The sequence below is a fragment of the Pseudophryne corroboree genome, chromosome 10 (genome assembly GCF_028390025.1).
Source record: "Pseudophryne corroboree isolate aPseCor3 chromosome 10, aPseCor3.hap2, whole genome shotgun sequence".
Classification (NCBI taxonomy): domain Eukaryota; kingdom Metazoa; phylum Chordata; class Amphibia; order Anura; family Myobatrachidae; genus Pseudophryne; species Pseudophryne corroboree.
Genome location: NC_086453.1, coordinates 329,343,855 through 329,368,771, shown reverse-complemented (window position 1 = coordinate 329,368,771; position 24,917 = coordinate 329,343,855). Strand labels below are relative to the sequence as shown.

The window sequence follows — 24,917 nt, the reverse complement described above, 5'->3', positions numbered from 1 at the left end:
ACCTCCGTTGCTGGAATCATCGCACAGGATAAGTAACTACAGGGCTGGTCTTGTTTTGCACAAAATATTTTTGCACGGCTCGGCTGCACATGCGATCGCACACTTGCAAAGCGAAAATACACTCCCCCGTGGGCGGCGACAATGCATTTGCACGGCTGCTAAAAGTAGCTAGCGAGCGATCAACTCGGAATGAGGGCCTCTATTATTACAGCCACTGTATCAGTAATCAGAAGTCATCGGGGGCCTCCGAAGCGCAAAAACCCCACTGTAATAACATAGAAACACAGCAAAGTGACCAGCATAATATGGATAGTCCTGATGTCACCACACTCTCATGATTCATTTAAGACACACATGGGTACAAATATATTAGTGCACAATTTGCAGGCACTGGTGTAATTTCGGCAATGTAGCAGCTGTATTTACAGTACTTACAGAAATAAGGCAAAACCAGATTACTCTCAGTAAAGAGAACGCATCAGGAGGGGCCAGCAGCAGGCAGTATCACAGGAAAGGAACTCTCCTGCTGTCCAACCTAATGCAACCTTTACCATGCAACCTGGACAGCTGAAAACAGAGTTCCAGGGACATATCTTCTTCATCTTCGACAATCATGAGAGTAACAGTTATCATCTGTTAATAATTACTAACACTCAAAACTTAATTTATTAAACTAACTCTCCATAATTATCCATTAACCAGCCTACTGCGGGATACACAGAGCATTGTTGTTTGTGGCTGATCTCTAAGGAAGTGGAATAGCTATTTGGATAAGAGGAGTTTTGACCACTTGGACTACAAAACTATTGTTTAGGATCTATCTCCTAAGTATCTGAAGTCTACCATTAGTAGAGGAGTGACTTAAAGGCCCTACACACTGGGCGATATCAGTCAAAGATATGAACGATCTCGTTCTTTAATGAACGAGATACCGTTCATATCTTTGAGTGTGGAGGCACCAGCGATGAACGATGCACGGCCCCGCGCTCGTTCATCGCTGGTGTCCCGTTGGCTGTGCATGCAGCCCCGTCACTGCCCCCTCCCCCGCCGCCGGGCAGCTCGGCGGCGGATCGACAAATGTGTAGGGCCCTTTATAGTTCCAACTACTAACATTGTTAATTATCTATGTAAAAAAGAACTGGGCATCATACACAGTTGTGAAAGGGCCGCTATAAGCATAGTTGCCTACTCTCCTGCAGGAGACTCCTTGAAAAAGCAGCAATTATTATTACCAGTTATTTATATAGCGCACACATATTCCGCAGCGCTTTACAAAGAATATTTGACCATTCACATCAGTCCCTGCCCCAGTGGAGCTTACAATCTATATTCCCTATCACATGTACACACACACACACACATTCACGCTAGGGTTAATTTTGTTGGGAGCCAATTGACCTACCAGTATATTTTTGGATTGTGGGAGGAAGCCGGAGTACCCGGAGGAAACCCACGCAAGTACGGGGAGAATATACAAACTCCACACAGTTAGGGCCATGGTGGGAATCGAACCCATGACTTCAGTGCTGTGAGGCAGTAATGCTAACCATTACACCAGCCATGCTGTCCCTGACTTCCTGAATAGTCCATCAATCTCCCTGATTGCACCTTATCCCCATTATGCAGCTGTTACATTCTTGGAAAAAAAGAGAAATCACAGATACATACATTCAGATGGGCTCATCAGCACCATTTCCCTGCATTGGTTATAATGCACAATGATCCCTATGTCTACATGCATTTTTTTTAAATAAAGTTTCTTGTGGCCACTTACAGTACATGGAAGCTCTTGTAAAGCACAATACACAAACAAATCCTACAAAATGTAAGTCTTTTCTTCAACAAGTAGATCTTACTAACGTTGGGGCTCATTTACATTAGGATGTAAGTCATTTTCATAATGTGCCGGGCTCCTTCTCTCTCTGCCTGTATCGTGCTGTACTTAGCGCTGCACAGGAGCAAGGGACACCGTAACTGGACTCCCGAGATTCCTGAGGGTCCGGGGTACAAGTGTCCCTCTTGCCTTTCCCTGATGCTAGGCCTGCCTGCCCCAGACTTGGTGCAGAAGATATAACTTAAAAGGGCGTGACCTCTGTATATGTTCAGCTCAGAACAGGTCATAACTCACCTGCTGGAAACCACTCCTACGTGCAGGGCCGGATTAAGCCTTGGGGGGCCTGGGCAATTTAAGACAGGGGGGCCCTGGGGAGCGGGGGGTGGGGGGATATATTAGATTGTGCATTCCTCTAAACATGACCCATTTCAGGAGGGACAAAATGCTCTCTACCTGGACTTCCCTCTAAATATATGATTGGCTTCACCTGGGTTAAACTATTTAATTGATAAAAAAAAAAGGTATTTCAACTTCAAGACAGGTGATTGCCATCATAACATAAGAAGGAAGTCCAGGTAGAGAGCATTTTGTCCCTCCTGGAATGGGTCATAGTGGGAGGTATGGATTGTGTATATTACATTTAAACTAATGGTTTATATTAGATTTAAACTAATAGTTTCATAATATGTGGGTACTGTTTATAGCGCCACCTATTTGAGAGACTAGTATTTAGAATGCTTTCCTGTAGTGGAACAAAGGCAACTTAAACAACCTTAAAATAATACACATAGAAAAATAAAATCTATAATTTATCTTGTAACGTAATAATAATATCATCAGCCTCTGTACTTATACAATGGGACAGGACTCAGGTGGACTCTCTTTGTGAGTCTCTCTCTAGACCCAAATGCTCTCAGATAACAGGTTACACAGAACCCAGACACCCAACAGCAAAGAGGAGAAGCTGAGATCCCTGGATCATTTACAGCTCTTCCCACTCTTATCTCTCCTCTGGTCAGGAAGCTCTGTTGGTATCTCATGAACTTGATACTCCTGTTTCTCTGCCTGTACTGCACACTGGAGTGTAGTATGGTATGCCGGCGGCCAGCATACCGGCGCCGGAATCCCGATCGCCAGCATACCAACAGCTGGGCGAGCGCAAATGAGCCCCTTGCGGCCACGCGCGCCGCGCAATCTATACTCCCTCCAGGGGGGTCGTGGACCCCCAAGAGGAAGAAAAAGGACGGGTGTCGGGATTCCGGCGCCGGTAAACTGTGCGCCGGGATCCCAAAACCCGGCAACCTAAATACCACCCGCATACTGTGCTGCTCACATTCTGGCTGCTGGTCTTGCTGCTGTACAAGAGAGAGAGACAGTGATATCAGTGGGCTCCAGTTGGGGGGCCCCCTGACAAAGGGGGGCCCAGGGTACAGTATGCCCTGCCACCCCTCCTTAATCTGGCTATGCCTACGTGAGTGTACGCTTGCCACAAAGTAATGCTGAGTTGATTTTTTTTTTACCTTTTAATGATTTTTAAAACATGTATCTTTGTTTATTATTGTACTTGAGAGGATTTATGTGGTTAGTAGTTTATCAGTTTATGACCGTTGCATTTGAATAAATTAATATAGAGCAAAATCAATTCTATTCTAAATTATTAGGTGTGAAAATTAATGCCGCTCCTGTTTTTCTTTTCGTGTCAGTAATGTTGGCAACCCCATCTGTACAATGTGTCATTTTATTACAGTGTGAAGTCTTATTATAATTAACAAATTAACATAACAAGCATTTTATACATCAGAGGTCACCGTGCCAATCGTAAGCATTCAAAAACAAATCTAAACCTGTTTCTTTGACATACTCTGTCTGCATTCCAACAGGAATACACTTACACATTGTATAGTTATTCTGGATTTACCCCAGAAACGTTTATTGCAGCAGAGAGGAAAGCGGAAAGTTCACAGACAACTGATGAGTATTCACCTATGTCATGACTTGTGCCAAGCAGTAGCTAATGACTGATTGTAGGTAGTGACTTGCTGTATCTTAGTTTCATATGCTGAAGTGTGATGTAATGATAGGATCATTCCAGAAATACACGAAGAAAGACAAACTGGTCCAGTCCTTTCATGGCCGCTTCATCCAGGTCATCCATGATTACAGAGAGCAATATCTGGAACACATGATGACGTAGCTCTCTCAGCCCATAAAATCCACCTGCTCTTCTTGCTTATGTGCCAAATGAGATGACCCACCCATAGCCAAATAATGCATTATGCAACCTAGGCTCTTGCCTGGACCCCACTGGACACTGAATGTCCGATGTTTTTTTTTTTTTATGTAGAGGGGAAAGGAGCCCAAACCAGAGAGATAAAGTGGAGAGGGATAAAAGACCTGATTCAGAGTAATACGATATTGCACAGCTCAGTTTCCTCACCATCAAACAGCTCCTAACTGCCATGTTACAGGCTGTGTTTGAAAAATGACAGTTAGAAGCTGATTGGGTAGTACTTGATTTCTCTCCACTTTATCTCTCACCAAGCTCTGACACATATGCATCCCCAGGTCCTAATCTAGGTCTGTTCCCACACATCCTGATGATTTCACTTCTAGCTGGAATCGGTGGCAGATTTCCCACTAGGCACATGAAGCACTTGCCTAGGGGCACTACCTGCTGGGGCACGATAGGCCACCCCTAGCTGCTGATCAGTTTTTTTTTAGCAGCACCAACGGGGAGATGGGTTGGGACCCGGGTGTCACCAACAACGCTGGTCAGGACTTACAAGCAGATCATTTATCTGCTACTGTTATAGTGGTGGTTTTATCTGCTACTGTTATAGTGGTCCCCACGGTCAGTCAGCACAGCAGGGACGGATCTCCTTCCCCAATAACACACAACTTTTTTTGCAGGGGTTCGAATGCTGCGGACATCTGAGGCCACTATAGAGTCTGTGGTTCATGCCAGCTTTCTTCCATGTGCGGTGCAGATGCTGCCAAGTGGCGTGGGGACTGCAGCATGTACAACCACACTACTGCAGGATCGGACTACAGTGATGGTGAAAACTACTCATCCTGCTGGCAAATTCCGTGTCCTTAGGTGCCTGATAACAAGGGCAATCTATTCCACTGGGCTTAATGGGCAGTTGCTCAAGGGCCCCAGGACTCTAAACTGATAGCTTAGGGTCCCCTCTTTCCAGGGCTACCAGATTTACTGAAAACCGGCCTTGGGGAAGTGGAGATACTTGTCTTCAAAGCAACGGTTTCCGTCTGAGCCCGTTAATTGCTCTTTCCAGCAAGATATCTCGGGTTCTATCTGACTTAGAATTTGAGAGTATTATCCAAAAGCTGGGACTCTCCCCTTTCAGTGGACACTGGCAGCTTGTCTCCACTATGCCCAGAACCAGAGATATCAGCCTTCCAGCAGCTGGTCCCTGCTCCAGCTCCACATGCCTGGGATGCAGTTTTATATATTAGTTGGTGGATTGCTCTGGTTCCCAAGACCCTAGTGCCCCCATTAAAAGCTAAGAAATTGACCCCGGGAACCAGAGATATTCGTGGTCAAGCAAGCTGCCCTCCCACTGGAAAATGATGAATATCAAAGCCCCCTGGAAGTCATGTACCGGGGCCCCTTCATTCAGCCCAATGTTCCCTTCTACAGTTTGGTGTTCTCCTTCCCGCTCCATCTCACTAAACCTCAGGCCCGGCAACAGGGCGGGGGGGTCAAAGGGGATACCGGTGCCGGGCTCCAAGTGTCAGAGGGGCCCCGCGGATCAAGTACAGCGCCTATAACATTTACTACTTTCTAAAAACGATCACCTGACCGGCCGCCCGCAGTTGCCTAAATTAATTGTGACCCTTCCTGCACCGACCTCCCCCTCCATCCCCTCAGTTGGTACGGCCTGGTGGTGATGCTGCATCGGCCTTCCTACCCTGTCTCTTGCAGCCGCCGTGGAACAGGCAGCCATGAGCCAGCTCAGCAGTTCTGTGTACCCAGCCTCCAAGGGAAGTGTGTGTGAGAGAGTGATAGCCCTACGCATCCCCACCTGTGTTGTGATGAGTTCCCCCAGGGTCCTGGCAGCCTCATGTATCTATATATAGATAGATAGATAGATAGATAGATAGATAGATAGATAGATAGATAGAAAACCTTCCAATTCAGTCGGCACTCGGTTTCTCTAGGTTCAGCTTCCCCCGGTGCCTGAATCCTTAATAGCATAGGTATCCAATGGCGGAAATGAACGGCACTCACAGGGTTTGTATGTTCAAACAAACTGGTATATTGTATGATGTTTCGGAGCGTCTGCCCCTTCTTCCAGAAAACACCAGAATATATATATATATATATATATATATATATATATATATATATATATATATATAGCATATAGGCAGCACTCCAGTACTTGTAGTATGCAGCGTCGGTGCCCTCCTAGGTCTCCCTTAGCCCGGGATCCAATATAGCAGTACAGTCAGGCGGCATTCGAACAGATTTCACAGAAACAAAGCTTGCTTCAACGTTTTGAGATTTATTATCTCGTCATCAGGAAAAGACATAAACATACAACATTACTGACCTTATATACCCCTCTCCACATATGTGATTCCCGCCATCAGAACCACCCGCCAGCGCCCAACACAGACGTCATCAAGCAGTAACCATTGCCAGGTAACAAAAAACAAACGTGTGCCGGGACAAATCCCACTACAAACAATGTGACATTGTATATACAATTTACAAACAGCTATAGTAACAACATATTACTCTCACAGACACTGGCTATATAATGTAGCAATTTCTCACAGATACGGAATATTAGCGATTTCAGATGTCATATATACTTCTTGTCATCGATTAAACAAAAACACCAGATTTTAACACTTAAATCGCTGTACACTCCCGACAATGCTGTACAATCCAATATCAAACATATAGCTTGTAGTAAAAAACAGATAATTTAAAACCAGATACTAAAGCAGTAAAAACAAATTCATGTGTAGAGGTAAAACATATATGCCACAGTACAAGAAAACAGTAGAATCAATTGTATTGATTTAATCACAAAAAACAATGGATACCGAGGTTCTCATTTAACCCCCTCGGAGCTAGCGTCCCCAATCTATGTATCCACTGTGCCTCACAGAGCAATAGCTGTCTCACACGATCACCCCCACGAAGAGATGGTGGTATATGATGAAATAAAATGAACTGAAATGTAGACATATTATGCCTAGCCTGAGAATAGTGACGCGCCACGGGCTGATCACTATGTCCTGTCTCAGGCTCGGACTGGCCCACAGGGGTACAGGGTAAACCACCGGTGGGCCCTACTTCTTGGGGTCCCACCTCCTGTTCTAGGGATCAGGTTCTAGACTGTAAATCTAGTACATTCCAGACTTACTAATATAGTACATTATCTTGCATGCACTACAGTATTTACTGTATATATTTATCTAGGGGACCAACCCATGCAAAATGGTTAGGCATACCAATGTGGCGGCTGGGTACACCCCCTCTAGAGACTGGCCACACCCCTAAACATGGGCCTCTACCACTGTATTCCCCCGGTGGGCCCTACATGCCCCAGTCCGACACTGTCCTGTCCCCAAAGCCATCTTAATAGACGAACGGTGCATTGCTACCCGTTCTCGTGGGGTGCGCTCTGTTTTCCCCACAAAACAAAGCCCACAGGGGCAGGTAATTGAATATGCAACAAATTTGGTTTGACAAGTGAGCCTGTGGTGAATCACGATACTCTTGCCTGTATGTGGATGTTTAAAGCTAGTTGCATTAGTCATATATCTACAAGTAATACAGCCGAAGCAGCGGAAACATCCTGGTTTAAGGGATAAAAAGTTGGATTGGGTACCCTGTTGGATTTTGGTTATATCGGTTTCCATCACAATATCCCGTATGTTGCGGCCTCTAGTGTGTGTGTATATATATATATATATATATATATATATATATATATATAAATAAATAAATATATACAGGTTGAGTATCCCTTATCCAAAGTGCTTGGGACCAGAAGTATTATGGATATCGGATTTTTCTGTATTTTGGAATAATTGCATACCATAATGAGATAAAATGGTGATGGGACCTAGGTCTAAGCACAGAATGCATTTATGTTTCATATACACCTTATACATACAGCCTGAAGGCCATTTTAGCCAATATTTTTAATAACTTTGTGTATTAAACAAAGCTTGTGTACATTGAGCCATCAAAAAACAAAGGTTTCACTATCTCACTCTCACTCAAAAAGTTCCGTATTTCGGAATATCTGGATACGGGATACTCAACCTGTGTGTATATATATATATATATATATATATATATATATATATTGCTAGCAGTCTAATAAAGTTGTGTCCTAACTGTGTGTGATGTGATATATATATATAAAATGTGTGTATTTACAGTAGGTATGTATAGATATGTATGTATGTGTGTTGAGGGAAGGAGGGACTCAAAGGGGGAGGGGGCCCAGAGATGTCAATGTACCGGGCCCCAAGATTTCTGTTGCCAGCCCTGCTAAACTTACCCCGCCTGTTCAAGTGATCCACAAAACATTTGCCTCAGCGCACACTAGGTACAGTCACACGTGTTGATGGGTCAAATTCAAAGTAAGCTCTCCTAGTATATACTGTTAGAAATTTGGTGAGTTTTGATCAGAGATGTGCAGAAGAGGTAGACATCACTGCTTCACCTGCCATAGACCTTTTACTCCAGAGTTTTGACTATAAAAATGATTAGAATAATACAAAGAAGATATTTCTAATATATTCTTTGTATTTTTCATATACTTTATATAGTCAAACCTCTGGCTTATACATTAGTATGAAGGGAAAGGCTCTGCCTCACCTCACCGCACGGCACTGCTTCGTGGTTACCTCGCAGCATATGAGCAACACCACTAAGAGGGATGCACAGTAGCATAAAATCGCCCACTGCCTACATCCACATTGTGTCCATCTCTGGATCCTGCCACCTGCAACAACGTACGATCAGTGATCTGAGGACGCACCACGGACCCGTAGGTGGCAATGCGGGTTATTCAGATGTGTGCACACACAGATCCACCTCCTCCATAGTTGCCGACTTCTGGGCTGCTCTCTCCGGGAGAGAGCAGCCCGTCGGCTCAGCAGGGGGGGCGGGCAGTGAGGTGACGTGTCAGGGGGGCGGGCCAGAGGCGGAACGGAGGTGGGCCAGAGGTGGAACGGGCGTGGCTTCTGAACCGCATCATTTAAGCCACGCCCCCTGTGTAATGCCGCATTTACCGACATTATACAGCAGGGGGCGTGGTTACGATGACGCGATTCAACAAGAATCACGTCATCGCCTGCCCGGACCGCCCACTTTACTCGTTAAGTGGGCGGCGGGCAGGGGGTGACCCGCAGATATCGGGAGACTTGCCTGCTCTTCCGGGGGGCCGGGAGGGTCACCCGTTTTTCGGGAGCCTCCCGGCCATTCCGGGAGGGTAGGCAAGTATGACCTCCTCGCAGACAGATCTCTCACACCAAGGATACGGCTGGCGCAAATTCATGCTGATCGTCTTGATGGCTGCACTCACCAGAAGATAAACTGGGGCATTAACGTATCCTATAGCAGTAGCAGTCCTCAAGGCACCACCACACCAGTCCACCAGTGGGAATAGTCCCTGCTTGTTGGCATGCCGACTGTTGGGATTTTGAGGGGGCGGGATGTAGGCTTCGGTATTGTGACGGCAGTCTCCTGACCGCCGGTCACATAACTAGAGTATATACCGTAACAGAGACCCCTTAATACATTTGTTGGATGCAAAAACAGCAGTTTTCAGAGGATTTTTCACAAAAACTCTGTAGTAAATGAGGCTGTACTGTACTGTAGCGCGGGGATTTCCCTTATAGACTCTGTGACCTCAGGAATCATCACAGTTATAGGAGATTGCCAAACAGGAAGCAGTTGTGCTGTGATCAGGCACGGGCAGCTGCTTCCTGTATGCACAGTACATTACAAATATACTGTATATAGGAAAACATCATTATAGCTAATGTGGGGAGAAAAACTGGGCAGAACTGAGGTGGAGATGTATCAAACCTTGGAGAGTGATAAAGTGGAGATAGATAAAGTACCAACCAATCAGTGCCCGTCATTATTCGAGCACAGCCTGTGACCTGGCAGTTAGGAGCTGATTGGCTGGTACTTCATCTCTCTATATGTTATTTCTTCCCAAGCCTCGAAAAGTCAGGGGCAATTTAAAAGAGGCGAGGGTCCACATGCAGTCTCTGTGCGCGTCCTCTACTTTCTGGCAGGGAGTAGACTGCACGGGCACATGTCTCTGAGAAAGTGGGCGCAGTGGACATTTTCCCAGTGATTTATGTCTGCAGCGCCGGCGGCCACCGTGGGACTCTGGAGGTGTATGTATAATTATATGGGTGCAGGGTGTGCAGTGTGGGCCCGCGCACCGTGCACCCATTATAGATACACCCTTGCCCATATGTGCTGTCTGATACAGGATCTGATTCAGAGTTGCATGTAGGGTGGCCAATCCCGGGATCGGGATTGGCGGGATCCCGGGATTTAGGCCATAAATATGCCAGGATTCAATCCAATCTCGGGGACTGCGGGATCAGGCGGCCCATTAATGCTGTGCAGCGTTGACCGCCCTCGCTGCCAGGCTTCCTCCTCCGGGCTCCCCCTGTGCAGAGAGACCTCTGACTGTGAGGTCACGCTGCGCCGTCACCAACCACTGAGCTCAATTGTACCGTTGCCGTCACCCGCCGCCTCCTCCCGGCTCTCCCTGCAGTCACCGCATCTGAATGAAGTTTGCCACCCACCAGGCCCTGCAGTTTTGTGAGTTTATTTATGTCGGCGGGTCGTGGGGGACAGGCGGACACAGTAAGAAAACCAGTTCCGGATAACCGGGAATCCCGGGATTGCCCATTTTTCAATCCCAATAACCGGGATTGAAAATAAAAAAGGCCCGGGATTGGCCTCCCTAGTTGCATGCACAGCTGAGGTCAGATGCAGAGGAGAGACTTCTGCTAAGTGGCACCGGGAACGTGTCCTGACTGTGCAGCGACACAGGCTTCAGATGCACACACGGAGGAGTGTACTGAGAATGTTCCCGTGCGGTGACAGGGAGGTGTGTTACATAATCATGGAGATGGTTCCTCTTGTGGGTGTAATGTGGAATTTTGTGGGCGCATTGGGGAATGCGGTTGCATAACCAACAGCTCACGTCGGACAGCGGGCACCTCAGTCCTGGCACATTCGGACACATGGGTGTACAGCAGGGAAGGGCTTTTTAGCAGCATTTGCATGAAGTGGCAGACGGGTGACTGCCAATGGACGCAGCTGCGGGCGCTTCTCTGTGCGGCTCAGAATCAGCCCCATTATGAGTTGCCCACTGTATGAGACACTTGATTAGAACAGCTCTGCCAGAACAAGACCAGGCATAATGATAAAGATAGCACACGGAATGCGCGGGACTGGGCAACACAGAACCTTCTCTTCAAATCAAACAGACAATGGTTCTCATTCCGAGTTGATCGCTCGCTGACGTTTTTCGCAGCGCAGCGATCAGGTGAAAAATCTGCATTTATGCGCATGCGCATGGTACGCAGTGCGCATGCGCTAAGTACTTTCACCCAAAACCTTGTAGTTTTATAGAGGCTCGAGCAACGTTTTTCAGTCGTTTGAGTGATCGTTGTTTGATTGACAGGAAGTGGGTGTTTCTGGGCGGCAACTCAGCGTTTTCAGGGAGTATGCTAAAAAACGCAGGCGTGCCTGGCAAAAACGCAGGAGTGACTGGGGAAACGGGGGAGTGGCTGGCCGAACGCAGGGCGTGTTTGTGACGTCAAACCAGGAACCAAACTGTCTGCAGAGATCGCAAGGAAGGAGTAGGTCTGGAGCTACTCAGAAACTGCATGAAAAGATTTCCGTGCAGTTCTGCTAACCTTTAGTTTGCACTTCTGCTAAGCTAAGATACACTCCCAGAGGGCGGCGGCCTAGCGTGTGCACTGCTGCTAAAAGCAGCTAGCGAGCGATCAACTCGGAATGAGGGCCTATGTGCAAGGGGGTGTGGTTCATCAAATCGACAGTATCTAGGTCGACAATGTTTAGGTCGACCACTGTAGGTCGACAGTCACTAGGTCGACATGGATGGAAGGTCGACAGGGTTTCTAGGTCGACATGTGCTAGGTCGACAAGTCTAAAGGTCGACATGAGGATTTTTTTTTGTGTCGTTTTCTTCGTAGAGTGACCGGGATCCCAAATTAGTGCACCGCGTCCCCTCGCATGGCTCGCTTCGTTCGCCATGCTTCGGGCATGGTGCCTTCGCTCCGCTACCGCTTCGCTCGGCACAGATTACCGTTCCAATCATAGTCCACGTGGATCGTTAAGTATGAAAAAATTCAAAAAAAGAATTTTTTTGGGGAAAAACTCATGTCGACCTTTAGACCTGTTGACCTAGCACATGTCGACCTAGAAACCCTGTCGACCTTACATCCATGTCGACCTACAGTGGTCGACCTAAACATTGTCGACCTAGATACTGTCGATCTTCAGACCGGATCCCGTGCAAGGATAGGAGGAGATGATGTCATCTCCTCTCTGCTGAGCAAGGCATACAAACTTGGGGGGCTATTTACTAAGCCTTGGAGAGAGATAAAGTGGAGAGAGATAAAGTACCAGCCAATCAGCTGCTGCCTTGTTACAGGATGTGTTTGAAAAATGACAGGAGCTGGTTGGCTGGTACTTTATCTCCTTCCATTTTATCTCTCTCTCCAATGCTTAGTACATAGACCCCTTGAATTTGAATATAGGACTCGAGAATGTATTAAGTATAATTGTGGAACCTATAGATATGAATGGAGGAGATTTGATGAGGAAGCTACTGTATACAACTAGGGATGGGGTTCACAATGGATTTTTGTGTGAAACATACAGTATATCATAGATTGCTTGATATGGCAGCTTCTACTATACAGTACCATTCTTACTATCTGACGTGAGTCCTGATATTAATGGGATTATTCCAGCATCCCTAGTTAGCATATTTGCCCTGACAGCTGAGAAGTTGGGAATTCTAGGGGAGAGGTATCAAGCAGTGTAAAAGAGTGGAGAAGTTGGGGGATTAGAGATTTGACCCATAGCAATCAGCAGCTCCACTGGTTCACTTCCCCACTCTATACACTGCTTTGGCTTGATACAGCTCCCCCTCTCTGTCCCTGCAAAACTGTAGTGAGTGGGAAAATCACTGTAGTGAGTGAGTGAACCTGCCACTGGTGTGAGAGGCAATTCACAAGTGTTTTGGGAGAGAGAGTTAAGCAGCAGCATAGCAGCTCAGAAGTACTAACCACGGGCTTCGGTGGAAGTCGGAGGAGAGTGTGGGGTGACCACAAAGTAAACCCAACGCTACATGACCACAGCTTATCCTATTTCCTGAAATAACTGCAATGACTAATAGCGATTGCATATACTGTTTACTAAGGAATAGAGGAAGGACTTAGGGGCCTATTTATCATTAAATATTTTAAGGATATTCACAGAAATCTGCCTTTTTCAGGGGAGGACCACAAATATTAAGTACCGCCCCCATAGGCAAACGCAGGGGGGGTTTCCGGTTGCACGCAAACCCCCTTCCTGTTGGCAAGTGGCTCAAATTATGACAATAGTAATGGTAAATAATACTATTACTAGAACTGCCACCACATCATGCAGTTTTTGGAACAGCAGAGCTGCTGCACATGCCCAGATGCCCAGTGGTAGCAGCTTCTTCTACCAAGTTTGCTGTCTGTATGGATCTGAGTCCTCAATCAGTGCACTGGACCAGAGAGTAGCTACCAGGAAGAAGAGACAGGAGCATTACCATAAGGTGGAAGAATGTGTTCTTAGAAAGTGCAGTACTGGTTCTATTATGTTTGTGTATTTATTTATTATGATATGTTTAACCTTTTTCTGACCACTTATTTATATTATTTAAGTATGTTTGATACAGCCTATACTATAGACCATCTATAGTGTTAGATATAAATACTGTATTCGATACAGTATACAGTGTATAAAAAGACCAATATTTATTACTAGGTTCTTCTACCGCTCCCCCAAACTCCTGCACTTGCTACAATGTTCCGCAGAGTGGGAGATTGTGGGATTGCATTTGGAAACCCCCCTCAAGAAATACAGCGTTTGCCATTGGCCCCCAGATGTTCGATGGATTGGTCTCCAATTTGTATCCCTCGCTGTCAGCTCCTGGTGACACATGCGCAATGTGCGCCAAATACCCAGACCAGGAAGATCGGTGATAGTGCACTTATGGGGATTTTCATTGATGAAGATCGATCATAGCATAGTCAATTTTTGCGAAAATATTCATTTTGCAAATTTACTTTCATTTTTTTTTTTTTTTTTTACCACATAAAAAATGCAGTTTGTGAATAATATGCCCCTTAAAAGCTAACGTACTACAGTACTAAGAGAGGTGTTATCTTCTATTAATGAAACAGTGCTTGCAGGCTGTAATGGCAAGAGAGTTACACGTAAGTGTGACCATGAGTAAAGCGACAACGTTTAACTAGAAATAGTTTTTCCTGTTAAGCGTGTCAGGACAGACTGAGGAGATAACTTAGCAAACTCTTAAAAGAGATGACCTTTGTGCAAGTTGTCAAATGCCCCTGTAACTGTAACACTGAGGAGTCTGACAAATGTATTATGTGGAAGTTTCAGCTGTTGATAGGGAGATATAGTATTATGCTAGTAGGTCCTGTGAAAACTACAAGATCCATAATTCAACAGCAATAATATTTAGTGAAGGCCGAGCACCTAGAAAGAGTGACAGTTGGGGGCAGCACATTCAGTGCACACAACTTATTTCTATGTAATGTTTAATGGGCTGCGCTATAAGCCATACACAATCACATCTTTTTACCACATACTTGTCTACTCTCCCATCCACCCGGAAGAGCATTTAAGCTTCTGAAATTGCACCGCATCTGTCTGGTGTCGCCCACTTTTTTAGTAAAGCGGGCGGTCCAGGTGGCCAGCGACATGATTTGTGCTGAATTGCGTCACTGTAGCCACGCACCTTGCTTTACAATGTCAGTAATCTCAGAAATTAATAGTGGGGGCGGGGCCACATTGACGCACTCATGCCATCACATCCCCCCATACCGCCCCCACCTATGCCACGCTGCGCACTATGCCGTGCAGACCTGGAGGGGGCAGACAGAAAATTGGGAAGTATGTTAACTACCTGTAGTGCTCCTTTATGATAGTAGACAATGGCATGTAGTATCTGCACTTTTTTGGTGCACAATCTTTAATTCTTGTAACAAGTTCAAGAAAAAGGAAAGGATCAGTGAAATCATTTTAGAAATGGAAGTTTATCTGAGCATGTATCCAGAGCATAGCCAGATTAAGGTGGGGGTGCAGGGCATGCTGTACCCTGGGACCCCCTCTGTTAAGGGGCCCCCCCGGATGGAGCACATTGGCATCATTAGCTCTCCCTCTTGTGCAGCAGCAGAACCAGGCAGCCAGAATGTGAGCAGGACAGTATGCATTGCAATCAGAGATACAGGAGTATCAGTTTTCATGAGCTGCCAATGGAGCTTCCAGACCAGTGGATAGATATGTGGCATACTGGAATGTTAACAGATATTGGAAAATTCCAAAAGCCATTTGATTCTTATCAGTAAGTGGGGTGGTTTATGGCCACAAAACCTGTTAAATCAGTTCTCGCAGACCCTGCCACATGTAGGGGGTTAGGACAGGAAGTGTAGGGTTTTTTTAGGACAAGGAACAAAGCACAGGCTAGAGTCCAGTGTGAGCTGAGGACTGAGAATGGAGGGCACATGCTAAGTGACCAGGAATGAGAGCCCATGCTAGGGATGTGGAACAGGCATGGTACTCCGCAGCCCCTAGCATTATGGAACAGCATGTAGGTGCTACTAGGAAGAGCAAGAGATATCCAGATTCACAGTGTGAGATCAGCAACAGCATGTGCAATCAGTGAAGAAACAAAGGGGATCCCCACCTTCAGGGGTACACAAGAAGCAGGACAGGAGGTGTGAGTCTTCGGGAGAGGACTACCTGGGTGAGTGGTAGGAAACCACATGTGGCAGAAGGCCCCCAGTGATGAGTCCATGAGAGATCCCATTTAGATAGACTGCAAATATACCCAAGCGAATAGGGGAAGAATGCACCCGAAATGAATATCAGTTTGCGGTCGTCGCACTACTGATTCCCAGAGACTTTGCGGGGATGGAATGTAATGCTGTCCCATCATTGTTTATGCTGTTATTGCCAGTGAAGCAAATGGAAGGAAATGCTAACCTGATGTAACCCATATGAATATTGTGCTGGAGATAAGAGAACAAGAAATTACATGTGATTGTCGTGATAACCCTGTCTGAACTGTGAATAAACTGCTTGCTTATGTGATGAAACGGCCTGGTGTTCAATGCTTTAAAATCACTGAGTGATCTGGTGCTGCCCGGATATCACAGATAGGAGGGGGGAGAGTTTTGTAAGCGACCCAGAAATCCCAGCTTCTACTCCTCCCCACCTGGGTGTCTGGGTCCTGTGTCACCTGTTATTTAATGAGAGCATTTGAGTCTAGAGAGAGACACACACTCCTGAGTCCTGTCCCAGTTTGTAAGTACTACAGAGGCTGCTGCTATTGTATTTTTTAAAGAGAAATTATAGATTTTTTTTTCTATGTATATTTTAAGGTTGTTTAAGTTATCTTTGTTCCACTACGAGAAAACTTTATAAAATAATTGTCTAATTAGGTGGAGCTATAAACAGTACCCACGTCATTAAACTATTAGTTTAAATCTAATATACAGCTTTGGTTTAAATGTAATATACACCATCCAAACATCCCAACATGACCCATTCCAGGAGGGATAACATGCTCTCTACCTGGACTTCCCTCTAAATTCATGATTGCAATCACCTGTGTTGAACTACCTTGCTTATCAATTAAATAGTTAAATACAAGTGATGCCAATCATATATTAAGAGGGAAGTCCAGGTAAAGAGCATTTTGTCCCTCCTGGAATGAGTCATGTTGGGAAGTATGTAAAATCTAATATTATACACACCCCCTTCCACCAGGGGGCACCCTGTCTTAAGTGCCCCAGGCCAACCTAAGGTTTAATCCTGCCCTGCCAGAGTCTAGAAGCTGTTAAATACCGTGTATCAAATCTGTTACTTTTAGTAAGTACAAAAACTAATTTCTCAGTAATGGTACCTTTTTCCATAGTTAATACCCACTGCTCTTATCTAATGAAACGGATGAGTGTCATCACTTGGAGGAAACTGTTGTACAGAACTATGATCTAACCACAGAGCGTCAGAATATCTCCAGACAGGAAGGTGACAAAATCACACATCTGCCACTAAACTGATAGGATTATTTCACTGTAACAGAATGGTATAAGGGTTATTTAATAAATCTACACCCTTGGCCCAAATGTTGACTTTGTGTTTACTGTAAAAAAAAAACTATTGAAGCTTCTTGCGCTATGTGGATCATTTACAGACATATAGGATGGGATTCAAATCTTCACTGCCCCCGATCTCCCGTCTAAAGTGACGGGAGATCGCGGGACGATATTCTAATGACCCCCTTTTTTCCGCTGATCGTGCCCATAAGAGACGGGTTTAGCCCCGTAAAGCAGCTAAAGACATGGGCACGATTGTGAAAAGTCCCGTTTGGGCATCCAAACGGGTCACTTTTCACGCATTTCAGCTCGCCACCCCTGGGGTTGGCGAGCTAAAATGCTGATATTGCACCCATCGGCAGTAACATTTGAATACTGCCGGCGGGCGTGATGGGGGCAGGAGGGGAGCTGAAAGATTAGAATCCCGCCCATAGGACGAATGAGCAAAAGGCTCTGGCAGACTGGAAAATTGCTCTGGCAGACTGGAAAATGTCCAGATTCCAAACCAATGATATAATAGCCACCAAAATAGATAGAACTGAAATGTCATTTACGGGTGTGGATCATTGGGTTAACCAGATATAGGTCAACAGTCATAGGTTGACCCCATATGGTCGACGTGGAATAGATCGACAGGGTCAATAGGTCGGTATGTATAAGGTACACAGTACAGAAGTCAACAAGGTCAAAAGGACGACATGGAAATGGTCGGCACAAAAAAGGTCGACATAAGGTTTTTCTTTATTCTTTGGGGGGTGCTATTTCCTATGCCACACTTCAGGCAAGGTTACTATTCCCAATCAAAGCCCACGACGTGGATGGTAAGTGGTGAAAAAGTTGGGGAAAAAACAAACAATTCCCCCAAAAAACTTGTGTCGACCATATGTGTTGATCATTGTCATGTCAACCATTTGAACCTGTCAACCTTTGTACTTATTGACCTTAAGCACCGTCAACCTTTTACATGTCGGCCTTCTGGGCATGTCGACCTTTTGTACCTAATACATTTCAACCATATGTGGTCGACCTATTTACCACGACCTATCATCCGTATCCCGAAAATGTACTTCTGCATGTCTTTAAGTTGGCACCAAAAGTTCATGCTGTTCTGTAAAAGTTGTTATAATAAGTTATGTTACCACGGTGACCTAATTGGAAGAGATCCCATCAAGAAACATTTGGAAGATTCTTAGGATAGCCAAATTATTGCTCTGGCAGACTGGAAAATGTCCAGATTCCAAACCAATGATATAATAGCCACCAAAACAAAACATAAAGACAGCAATCTAAACAACACAAGCAATTTATTATTTCTACGCTAAACATCAGGCTACAGATGAAGGAATTGCAGCAGGTTTGGAATGATTACAGGAAATGAGCTGTATCTGTGGTCCCCGTCTATCTGTGCCGTGGTGTCGGCGGCCTGTGTCAGTATCGTCTGTCTCACCACCCAGGTGTAGCTCAGTCTACTGGGTAGATGCCTCTGCACACATAGGTGTAATAACAGTGTGTGGGGCAGGACAGCAGTACATATACATAGTACCGAATGAATGGGTGCCAGACCGTCTCTCAGATTACATAAAGCCCTTGTTTTATTACATCACTTCTCCTGCTCTGGGATTAGATGCATAGTCCTCTGTACTCTAGTGTACACAAAACCCCCAGAACTGACTCTCACCCATCATCACACTTCCTGCCAGAGCCGGCCCTAACCAATATGATGCCCTAGGCAAGATTTTGGCTGGTGACCCCTAGCACCGCCACTAGTTCTGCAGGAGATGCCTGGCATGAGTCATCTGGCAGCTCTGCTAACGTCTGGCGCCTTTTGTTTCTGAAAATGCATCTTATTTGCATTACTATGTGGCTAGGATGCACAAGCAGCTTCTGCTGATTAAAATGATATGCAGCATGTCTATATTCTGTGTGCGACTGTGGCTGTATCTACATACAAAATGCTACATTACAGTGATTTCCAGGAATGCACTGCAACGTAGCATTTCGTATGCAGATACAGCCGCAGTCACACACAGAATATAGGCATGCCACATATCATTTTAATCAGCAGATGCTGCTGGTGCCCCTAAGCATACCAAATGCCCTAGGCATTTGCCTAGTTTGCCTATGCCTAAGGCCGGCTCTGCTTCCTGCACTTACTTCATTGTTTTATATATATATATATATATATATATATATATATACATACATACATATATATACACACTAGTATATAAAAAGCGAATGTACACCTTCCTGCATCCTCGCATCACTAGCAGAGGAAGACTTGTACCGGTGACAACTTTCATCTTGTAGACGGGTGGGGTTCAGTATGCCGAATGTCGGGATCCCGTCGCACAGTATACCGGTGCCGGGATCCCGACACCCGGCATACCGACACCCGGCATACCGACAGCTATTCTCCCTCATGGAGGTCCACGACCCCCCTGGAGGGAGAATAAATAGCGTAGCGTGCCACCGTGCTCGCAAGGGGCTCATTTGCGTTCGCCACACTGTCGGTATGCCGGCGGTCGGGCTCCCGGCGCCGGCATGCTGGTCGCCGGGAGCCCGGCCGCCGGCATACCATACTACACCCTTGTAGACAGTAAGCTCTTGTTTGGGCCCTGTCTACCTTTACTTGTCACCCCATTGAACATTAACATTCATTACACAGCACCAGCATATACCAACTGCGCCTTACAATTTAATGAATGACCCCACAGCGATACGGAACATGCTAGCGCTATTTAAATATAACATGCTTTTAATAATCCCTCTGTCCCATTGTACACGCTGAGGAAAGCGTGAAGCACAGAACACAGGTACCATACTTATCCAGAGACTGCTCCTATTCTACACTTCACCGCGCTCATAGGGGTAAATTTACTAAGATGGAAGTTCTGTTTAAGATGAGATGTTGCCTAAAGCAACCAATCAGATTCTACTTCTCATTTATCTAGCCCCTTCTAGAAGATAATACCTGGATTCTAATTGGTTGCTATGGGAAACATCCCATCGTAAATAGAACTCCCATCTTAATAAATTTACCTCACATACTGTAGATGGATCCTTTGCGTTACACAAGTGTTGCCAGTAGCCAGCAAGTAAGGCACTTACCGGGGGATTTTCCATGGATGAAGATGGATCAGAAGAGCTGTGTGTGGATCATTTCAGTCCAGTTAGCCGCTGTTGTTCAGACAATACCTGCCCGATTCACTGGGACCTGTATCTCCGCTCAGATATTTCCTCTTATTGTCCCATGTAATACCCCTTAATATATCACACTCCTATGGTAATAACTTTGCAGAGATAGAGAGAGTTCCTCTTTTATTTTACCCTTGTGATGCTTCTATCCTGGTTGATCCCTCTATTGAGTAATACCTCTGCTTCAGTATGTCTCAGGTGACAGAACTATTCTTCTTTTCCCAGGTACGGCTGAAGCTTATGTACTCTACTTGAAGGTAAAGTATACGTTAGGTAATCGTCCTATTTTGTGCTCCGGATAAAACCAGCCCTCTTGTCTGTTTCCCCCTCCTCTGTCCTGGTCACAACTTGTCCTCTTCTGTGTCTCAGGTGCTGCCTGTCTCCCTGCCTGTCCCAAACAGCATCTCTGCTCTCCTCCCTCTCCCAGGTAATTGCGTTCCTGTCCTCACCCCCTCCCAAACTCACTAAACCTGTCATACCAGCCTGTGCCATTATCCAACGCCTGTAACCGCTTCACTGCTCCTATGTCCTGTGGTTTGGCTGTGTGTGTGGCATCTCTGCAGTGGCAAAATACAGGGAGCTTGTGTAATATTGTCCTTTTTTCCGACACTTTGTGATAACACCTGGGAGTGTAACCAGTGACGGGCCTATAATGAGGCAGCTGTATCCGGCAGCAGGTTCTGGGAGGCACACCTTCTCAGCATTCATTTCAGAGTGCAGAATTCTTGGTGCCAAAGTATAAATGACAGATGCTAAACTTTTTTTTTTATTGTAAGAGAACGGGACGGGATGTGATAAAGTCGGAGTTCAGCGGCCGTGCGGGATGCAGGCCGAACTAGGATTTTTTTTTTTAAAGGGGCAATCATTTACAAAGCATGGTTTAGTTTCGTAAATGATCGCCCCTTTAAAAAACACGTCCGAGTTCACCCGGTATCCCACATGGCCGCTGAACTCGGACTTCATTACTTACAGCCCCACAAATCATATACAAATGATTAAGGGATGAGAAAGATGAGATTTAAGTCACAGGTGGGCAGTGGCATAGTGATTATCAAAGGGGGTGATTCCGAGTTGTTCGCTCGCTAGCTGCTTTTAGCAGCATTGCACACGCTAAGCCGCTGCCCTCTGGGAGTGTATCTTAACTTAGCAGAATTGCGAACGAAAGATTAGCAGAATTGCGAAAATAAATTTCTTAGCAGTTTCTGAGTAGCTTGAGACCTACTCACAAATAGCGATCAGTTCAGTCAGTTTCGTTCCTGGTTTGACGTCACACACACGCCCAGCGTTCGGCCAGCCACTCCCCCGTTTCTCCAGACACTCCGGCGTTTTTTCCCTGACACGCCTGCGTTTTTCCGCACACTCCCAGAAAACGGCCAGTTTCCACCCAGAAACACCCACTTCCTGTCAATCACACTACGATCACTTCAACGATTAAAAATCTTTGTTCGAGCGTGAGTAAATCTACTAAGTTTTGAGTTAAAATACTAACCGCATGCGCACTGCGTACCATGCGCATGCGCATTTTTGCCTTAATCGCTCCGTTGCGAAAATCGGCAACGAGCAAACAACTCGGAATGACCCCCAAAGTACTGTAGGCCTGAAGTAGCAACAAAATCCGCAAGGAATTATGGGCCCGATTTAGACCTTATCGCTGCTGTGCATTTTTGCAGTAGTCTGCAATCAGATAGCCGACGCCCATAGAGAGTGAAAACAGGTCCTGTGCAAGTGTGCGAATGCATGCGTACGCTGTGTGAAAATTCCGCCAGACAGCGGTCAGCTGCAAATCCGTTCACAATTCACTCCCCATCTAATAATTTTTCTAGTCTGTGCAGTCTCTGTGTAGCCCAGGACTTACACACCTGCCCTGAAAACGCTTGGGAACGCCTGCATCACACACCTGCCCTGAAAACGCTTGGGAACGCCTGTGCTTTTCATGGCACTCCCAGAAAATGGTCAGTTATCACCCCCAAATGTCCTCTTCCTGTCAATCACCTTGCAAACACCCGTGCAATCGAAATTTATGCACCATCCTGCAGCTGTTTGTCGACATGCCTGTGCATTGCGGTGCATACGTATGTGCAGTCATTCGATATTCGCCCACTGTGCGATTTCGCACAACAGGTCTGAATCAGGCTCTATATTCAGAGTGTATTCTGTAATGGCCTCCTATGGTGATAATTAGAGAGCAGAAAAACTTTTTTTGCAAGTTTTCGAGGGTCTACAAATTCCAGTCACTTTCAGCCACAAATAAGTTCCAAAAAGTTGCATTTGGATGTAAAGATCCTTTCAAACGAAAGGGACAAAAGAGTAGAACAACTGTAAGCCAAAAAAGTTCTTATACACTTGAGTCATAATTTTAAATAACTTTATTATTTACACCGATACAATTATTTAGGAATTGATTTGCTGATAATATAAGAATAGTACTAATATTGCCAGCCGTCCCGTGTACATTTGCTCATCTATAAAAGCAATGGTGACATACAGGCCCGTACATTGTCGGACTGGGGCATGGAGGGCCCACCGGGATAACGCAGTGGTAGAGGCCCATGCTTAGGGGTGTGGCCAACTGCCACAAAGGCTTGGCTAACCATGGTATGGGCCCCATGACAAATACAGTATATATAGTAAATATTGCTAGTGCATGCATGATAATGTACCAGATTAATAACTGCAATGCACCGTAGATAATATGTATAATGTACAATTCAAGTGCACAGTCTGGAACCTGATCCCTAGATGAGGATGTGGGCCCCCAGGCTGTGGGGCCCACCGGTGTATTCCCCTGTACCCCTTTGGGCCAGTCCAACCCTGGGCCCGTATGAAAGACAGAAAGGGCTCTGCTTATGAAAATGTAAGATTTGGAATAAATTTATTATGTATTAATAAGCCATAATGAATCATAAAGACTTGTGGGTTGATGTATCAAACTGTGAAAAAGGTGGAGAAGTAGACCTTTGGAGAAGTTGCCCATAGCAAGTTAGCAAACAATCCTATAACTGCTATAAATGCTACCTTAAAGCTGATTGGTTGCATTTGGAAGCTTCTCCTCTGGTCCGCATACCCAGACTTTTCATTGCTTGATCTATCAACATCCTGGTTGTGAACTAAAAGTCATTCCCAGGGAGATTTACAAGTAACATTTACATTTCTTCCAGAATGCTGAACTAATTTGTAAGAAAACAAAGAGGATCCCTGCACTTGGAGTTTGTTCAGATGTTAGTCACATGGGTGGAAGCACAAAAGTACCTACAGTACAAAGAATTTCTTGTAGAACAACATAGACAGATTTACCCAGGGACCACACGCACCCGCAGTCAGACCCCACAGTGCATTTGTGTTGATGCTACATAACACACAATGAGGTTGCAGCCAGGGCAGTAGAAAGCCTGTCTGGGCCCAAGTACTTTTCAGGGGTGTGGCCTAATCACAGGAAGCATGGCAATGCACCATTAGAAAAAAAGACAGAAAAAAATAGTATTTTAAGCGCCTCCCTGACCACACCGCAGCCCAGTACACAGCAACATGTGCTGGGCTGAGCTGCTACTGCAAGGTAAGAGAGGGGAGCGGGACACCTGGGCCTCCACTGGGCTCCCCCATCAGACCTGGGCCTGGGTAATTAGTTACCCCCCCCCCCACCCCTCTTCTCGGCACAACTGGTTGCAGCTGCAGTATGAAATGTTTTTATTTTATTTTTATTTCATGCAGCCTGCATAACAGGTTAGCTTACGGGTGGCCTGGTAAACCTGTGGCTCTCCAGCTGTTGTAAAACTACAAGTCCCAGCATGCCCTGCCACAGTTTTGCTATTAGGGAATGCTAAAATGGTGGCAGGGCATGCTGGGATGTGTAGATTCACAACAGCTGGAGAGCCACAGGTTGGCCAGGCCTGGCTTACAGCTACCTATCAATCATGATTAGAGTAAAGTCAAATATTAACCGCAAGGGGCTCATTTGCGCTCGCGCAGCTGCCTGTATGCCGGCGCCGATATGCTGGCCGCCGGCATACCATACTACACACCTATAATACATAGACAAGATGACATCATGCTTCTGCTTCCATCTGCTAACATAGACCAACTCCGGAGAACTGTCTGCATCACCACTAGGGCTGAGTCCACGCGGTAATGATACTGATACTATTGCCACAGCAAACTCACCCTCTACCCTGCTTTTATAATGTCATAGAGCTCTAATGATATGGTTATTTTACAGGAAAGGGATACAGGGGATATGTACTAAGCAGTGATAAAAGTGGAGAAGTGAGCCATTGGAGAATTTGCCCAACTGCAACTAATGACATCATAGCTTCTCCGATATAACTGATGATGTGAATCCCCATGGGTCTTCTGCCGGGTCTGGGACTGAGGGTCGACAGCACAAAGGTTGACACACCTTAGGTCGACGCCAATTGGTCGACACACCTTAGGTCGACATGGACAAAATGTCGAC

The 24,917-nt window shown here is 45.7% G+C and overlaps 1 protein-coding gene across 1 annotated transcript in view; it reads right to left on the bottom strand.

Moving 5' to 3' along the window:
* The window catches only part of TMPRSS13 (transmembrane serine protease 13), a 63,711-nt gene extending 42,814 nt beyond the window's left edge, over nt 1-20,897 (bottom strand). Inside the window, exon 1 of the mRNA XM_063943602.1 lies at nt 20,381-20,897. Within this exon, the coding sequence (XP_063799672.1) occupies nt 20,381-20,395 (15 nt within the window). The 5' untranslated portion in view covers nt 20,396-20,897. The remainder of the gene's footprint in view (nt 1-20,380) is intronic.
* Between the last annotated feature and the right edge of the window lie 4,020 nt (nt 20,898-24,917).